At 26.9% G+C, this 6,277-nt stretch overlaps 1 protein-coding gene across 1 annotated transcript in view; it reads left to right on the forward strand.

The window, feature by feature from the left end:
- The first annotated feature begins 1,142 nt into the window (after positions 1–1,142).
- The window catches only part of LOC108694936 (ABC transporter A family member 1-like), a 27,986-nt gene continuing 22,851 nt past the window's right edge, over positions 1,143–6,277 (forward strand). The window contains exons 1-2 of the mRNA XM_018204631.1: positions 1,143–1,219; positions 5,566–5,687. Of these exons, the coding sequence (XP_018060120.1) occupies positions 5,595–5,687 (93 nt within the window). The 5' untranslated portion in view covers positions 1,143–1,219; positions 5,566–5,594. The remainder of the gene's footprint in view (positions 1,220–5,565; positions 5,688–6,277) is intronic.

Genomic DNA, 6,277 nt, shown 5'->3' on the forward strand with positions numbered 1-6,277 from the left:
CATGATCGAATGGGACAACATGAGAAAATCAAGAGGGAAAACTCCAGACTGCTGAAGGCTCATTCCTTTGGTCTTCAACTAGGCACGTTTTTAAATCACGTTCATCGACCGCAGAGAAGTTTGACCTGGTTGTGGACAAAGGTACATAAGTCTCCCTTTTTCTTTAACTTTGTCTTTCTTTTAATATATGTAATTTATAATGTATTAAATTATCTGATTGGATTAATTCAATGTTTTCGAGCCATTTTCGAGGATTATAGATATATAATGAAAATTATCGCGATAGAATTCATCAGAATTCTTTGATTTCTATTGTTTACTTTTTGACATTTTAGCATTTTAATATTTTTGACAAGCTCAGCAAATTAAAGATGCTTGTAGAAAAAAATTTTTCTCGTACAAAGTTTTTACAATATTTAGGTATGTTTTGCGAATCATATTAAAAAATTACATATAATGATTTTATCATCTAAAGCTTTTTGGCAAGCTGAAAAATTTTCATTTTCATTTATTGCATTCTCTAGATGAGAAGAATTCATTAAAATTTGCCTAAGTTTTAGTATATTCGCAGTTGATACATATTATAATATGATTTCAATAAAACATTCCTTTATTATTTATACAAATGTCTATTTAAAAATGTTTATTAATAGTCACGAAATTTAAAAGCTTATCTTTAAATCAAAATTTATAAAAAATAATGTAATGGAAAAACAATTTAAATATTATTTTTAAAAATTATCTAGGAAAAAAATTCGATTAAAGATGATATATTATCATAAAGATTTGCTACAATATAAGTGATTTTCTTGGTATATATATTTTAGGATTTAAAATTAATATTTTTTTTTTATCTTTTGAACAAATGAAAATGAATTGAGCAATCCTGAATAAAAATAGTATTGAAAGAGTAATAATTGTAATAATTCTTTTTCGACATAGTTACGACGCTAAGTATGGCGAGAAGCAACAACAACGGTTGTGGACGCGGTTCCAAGCATACTGTCCGGCATTGCGCCGTTATGTCACGTGGTAAGGCAACGTTCCAGCAGCATGAATCGATTCGCGTTGTTAACGGAGGCAACGTCCAGCAACGTAGCAACGACGACAGTACCGGAAACAGCAATGGTATCGTCACCGGCAGCAATCATAGTCAAATAGAAGGTACAGCAGACTAGAATCATCCTCTTGGACGGACTCGGCGCACTTCACGATTAATGTGAGTATCTTCGCATTTATTATTGCTTTTTTTTTTTTATAACTTTGAAGAAATTTTGTATTAAATGGATTTCACAAAAAGAATTTAAATGAGTAAATTTTAACTTTCACTGAACGATAAAGTTTATTTGGACCAAAATACTAATCTGACTATTCTACATTTGACGACGTATGTTATTTGTTCAGAGTAATAACGAGATAAGCGTGCGTGAAAAAATCTATTTTTTATTAATATCTACCAATGTAGATTAATTTTAATCTTAATTTAATTTATCTTTTTCTACTTCTGAGAAATAAAAAAATAAAAAGTAAATTAAATTTAATTTTAAAACAGACAGATAATAAAAGAGCTTAGTTAGATGTTTGTTGCTAACAATTTAATCTTTAAAAAATAATAATAAAACAAACAGTTTTTTGATTAGTTATCGAGTCATTCTCAATGTGAACAAATGATTACAGTATAATACGTTAAAAATTGTTTCCTTTTTACAATTATTTCTTATGCATCTTGATGGTCACAGTCAGTATTGCGATGTAGCGTTTGTTAATTTTTTTACAATATTAGTTTTCTCACATTTGTGAATTCCTACAGTAACTTGTTATACACACTCACATTTCAATGGAAATCAAAAGGAAAATATAACAAGTCACTATAGAAATTCACAAAAGTAAAGAAACATCATATTGTAAAAACTCGACGAACGCTACATCGCAACACCGACTGTGATCATCACGTAAGAAATAATTGTAAAAAGCGGACGGAAACAATTTTTAACATATTATACTGTAATTATTTGTTCACATTGAGAATTATCCGATAACGAATCGAAACTATTTGTGTTTTATTATTATTTTTTAAAAATTAAATTGAATTGTTAGCAACAAACAATCTAGCTAAGCTCGTAACCCTTTTATTATTTGTCTATTTTAATTTTAATTATTTGTGCCCTGTCTATCTATTTTCTTATTTTAAAGTTAATCTATATTGATAGAAATAAACATAAGAGCGAGAAAAACATTTGGAATAAAAAGATTTCAAATAAATGAAGAATGAATCCAAATTGATTCAAATATTCACCATAGCTTGTGCGATTGGTGAAGTATAAAGCAAACGATATACTGTTTTATGTATTTGTAGATTTTACTTATTTATTATTAAACATATGCGTTGATTTATGATAGGGAAAAGGGACTTTTTCCTCCTCTCAAGGAAATACTTTAGAAAATCTGTTTTTTTAATCATGCATTTTCATCGCATAATTGAAAATTTTTAAAAAAATAATTAGTGATTCTATAAGAAGAGTAAGTTATTTCTCTATTCTTGCTAAAATGGTTATACATATAACGATATAATATAAAGCAAATGTAAATTACATATAAAGCTAAGAAGTAGTTATTTCTCAACTTGTAAATATTGTCTTAAAATTATCCTGTTCTTTATAATTATTTTTTCTAAGATAATTATAATTTAGATATTAATAATTATAATTATTATTTTTTCTAAGATAATTATAATCATAATATTATTAAGAACATATAAGATATTCTGAAATTAGAGAGAGAGCGAAATTTATGTTCAAAATACTATAGTAAGAAAGTGAAAAAAATATTATTTGTATGCTAAAGTATGTATTCATTAACGTTCATTAACGAAGGAATAATCACTTAATTAATGTAATCATGGAACAAGTCTTCGAAATTCATATGAAATTCCTATCCGATAATTGCATATGCAACCACGAGAAATCATTGTGTAATATTAGATAAAATCGTTTATTTTACCAAATGATTTCATATGTAGTGAAGAAAATCATATGTCAATCAGATAAAATTATACGAAATTAAATGAAATCTTATAATTTTTGGGACAATATTTCAGCTATAGCTCCTTCGCTCATTGAACTATGATCTAAACATAGTTGGCTATATTTAAATCTTTATTATCTAAAAAATTATTGCTTAAAATAAAAATTTACAAAAAACTTTTTTACTTAACTTTTAGAGAATTTTCTTGCTATTGTATTTCAAGTCGAATTTTGGAACATTTTATATTGTACATTATTATTGTACATTATTAAATAAAATAATAAAATGAATTAATTGATATAATTGTAAAATATATAATTGTAATCTACAAAAAAATTACAATTTGTAATGTGTGATTGTTTATATTTGGAAATGAATACTTTGTTTGAAACTTCCACGGGTAATTTCAAAGAAACTACGATGTATTTTGTAACTAAGTTACCTCCGTGTATTGATATATTATTAAATGTCTGTAATGATGTATGAATTCTTAGATCTGTACAAAAACGACTGTTGATAGAGAAAAAAGTTTGTTCGTTTAAAAAATATTAATAAATATTAATTTTTAAATGCATAGATTTGCCATTAACAAAATTAAATTTTCACGCATCGAATCTCTCGCAAATATTATAAATTATAAATTCATTCAAAAAAATTTTTGAAAATTTTTAAAAGAATATATAAAAAAAAACATTGACGTTCTCGAAACAGTTTCAAATAGGAAAAACAGTGACATTTTATATGCGGTAAAACCGTTTACATGCCTACACAGAAAATACTTTCGTAATATACATTGAGGACGTATTAAATATCACATTGCACTGGACACTCAAGAATATATTCTATAAAGGTTTAGTTGATACATAATCTGATTGATCTTTCAAATTGCAGTCGCGAACGATTAATTAACGTAAATGTTGAATGTTAGATTGGCACAACTATATTGTTACTACGCGAATTACTGTAGAGCAAACAAACGAAGAGAGGCACGAATAGAGAGGAACGTAAAGGGGAACGTGTCGCGCAGTTGTGCAAACAAATTCAGCTAATTAATCGGGAAGAGCGCGACTGTTCTGCAGTTGAACTGCCTACATTCGAGTTATAGCTTCTTCTCTTCGTCATTTTCCGCATGTTACTCGTTATTAGAGTGAGAAAAGAAGATATTCTATACTTCTCCATGGAAACATTAATAAGTGGCAAGTTACGTTCTGTCATAAGCAAATTTTATATATACAATATACACAGAGTGTCCCTGTATAAGTGACCACCCTTTTTATCTCTGTTATTAAATTAACAATGTAGACTTAATAAATATAATATCAAATTAAATGATTCTAACTAAATTCTATTATAAGCACTGTGACCACTTTAAAAAATTATCCTTTAAATTATACTTTAAATAATTTATGTTAAAGAATGAGAAAAGATAATTTTTATACGATAAAGTAAATATTTCGATATCATAAATTCTAATGTCCATTCTGACGAATACAACGATATATGATATAATAAAATTATTTTATAACAAAATATACAAATTACACAAGTTATTTTGGTCTGAAGTTTTGCGAGGATTACTATCTTTTCGGCCATGCGATGTGGCCAACTTCCAATTCTCCCATTAACGATTTGACATTTAATATGTTATCATCTGATTATACTTGTTAGAACGAATGCTATAATTTTTATTATCAAAATATTTATATATATATAAAATATTTTATGCATATTTCTTCATTTTGACATGGATAATTTTCTTAATGATCATTGTGCTCATAATAGAGTTAAGTTAGAAACGATTTAATTTGGTATTATATTTGTTAGGTCTATCTTTGTTAGTTCATGAAATAAAAACAGGTGATCACTTATACGGGACTATCCTGTATAAGTGTATATTGTGGTTTTTTATTTTCAACTGCCATTCGTATTTGTAGTTTCACTCATTCGAGTGAGAAAATATAATAATAAATAATTACTGCATATTAATTTGTTCGTTTTATATGCATTAATTTTTCAACGAGCTTCTAATGAAAATTAATGGAATTATTGGAAATTTATAGAAAATATCTGGAAAACGAAATTATTACTGTTATTATATTACAATTTTTATTAAGAGATTACGTTTAAGCTCAAAATTTTGTTGCATAATAATAATGGAAAATTATGCAATTGTGACATGAATATGTAATATTCAACTAATACTTTGTATGCATCAATATCATGTTATATAAAAGTATGTCATTTAAATTGCTTACTCGATATGTTAAAATTAATAATTAAGCTTAACAAATAAATTGTAGTTCGAGAGATGAATGTCCGTTTAAAATTATTTATGCAAGAATCCAAACCTTTGTTTATTTTTATCCATCTTCTTGATAGATATTGTAATATCTTTTTTTAGATATTCTGCGTTTTAAAGTCGAATTAGAATTGGACAGAAATGGTTTACTAAAATAATGCAACAAAATTTGAGCCTCTATTCTTATTACTCATCAAACATTGAAATTTTGTCGCTGTAGTTTGTTTATATTTCTGTTTTAGAGAACAAGAGAGTGAATGCATCTCGCAGGATGAATTCGTGCGCGCTCTACTTTTCCCAACTGCGGGCGATGCTCGTAAGAAATCTCCTGCTGAAAAAACGCGACACGCGGAAGACGTTTATGGTATGTTTTAAATTTAATATTTATTAATGCATTTAAAATTTTCTATCATTATAACAATTGGCGCATAATATCTCTTGCGTTAAGATTAATTATTTTCAGAATTCTTTAAAATAGACTTTAAAATAAAAACTCAAACATTTTGTCTTAGTCACTCGATGTGATTTTCATTTACTTGATAATTCTTGGAGAAATATGGTTAAATTAAAAATCGACACCTGTCTCAGAAAATATGTCGCGGACATGTGCCAAATGGATATTCGTGCCACAAATATGACATCACATGCAGAAATGTGTTGCCAACATCATTCTTGAAAATCTCTCCTCTAGAAAGCAATAATTATTATTGAAATCAATCGGGTCAAAGTAACGAATTTAAAAGCTCGCTAATCTGTGAAAAAAACGTTACAATTGATATTGTTTACACATTAATATGGAATCAACTTATATATATTATCTTCTAAAGACATAGAATGTCAATATCGAACATGCGACACTGTTTGTTGGGAAATTGTTTGTTGTACAATAAGAAATTTTATAGTTTAACGAAATGCGTCTAACTGGAATATATAAAGACTTTTATTTTATATATA

Source organism: Atta colombica, unplaced genomic scaffold (genome assembly GCF_001594045.1).
Source record: "Atta colombica isolate Treedump-2 unplaced genomic scaffold, Acol1.0 scaffold1, whole genome shotgun sequence".
Lineage (NCBI taxonomy): Eukaryota > Metazoa > Arthropoda > Insecta > Hymenoptera > Formicidae > Atta > Atta colombica.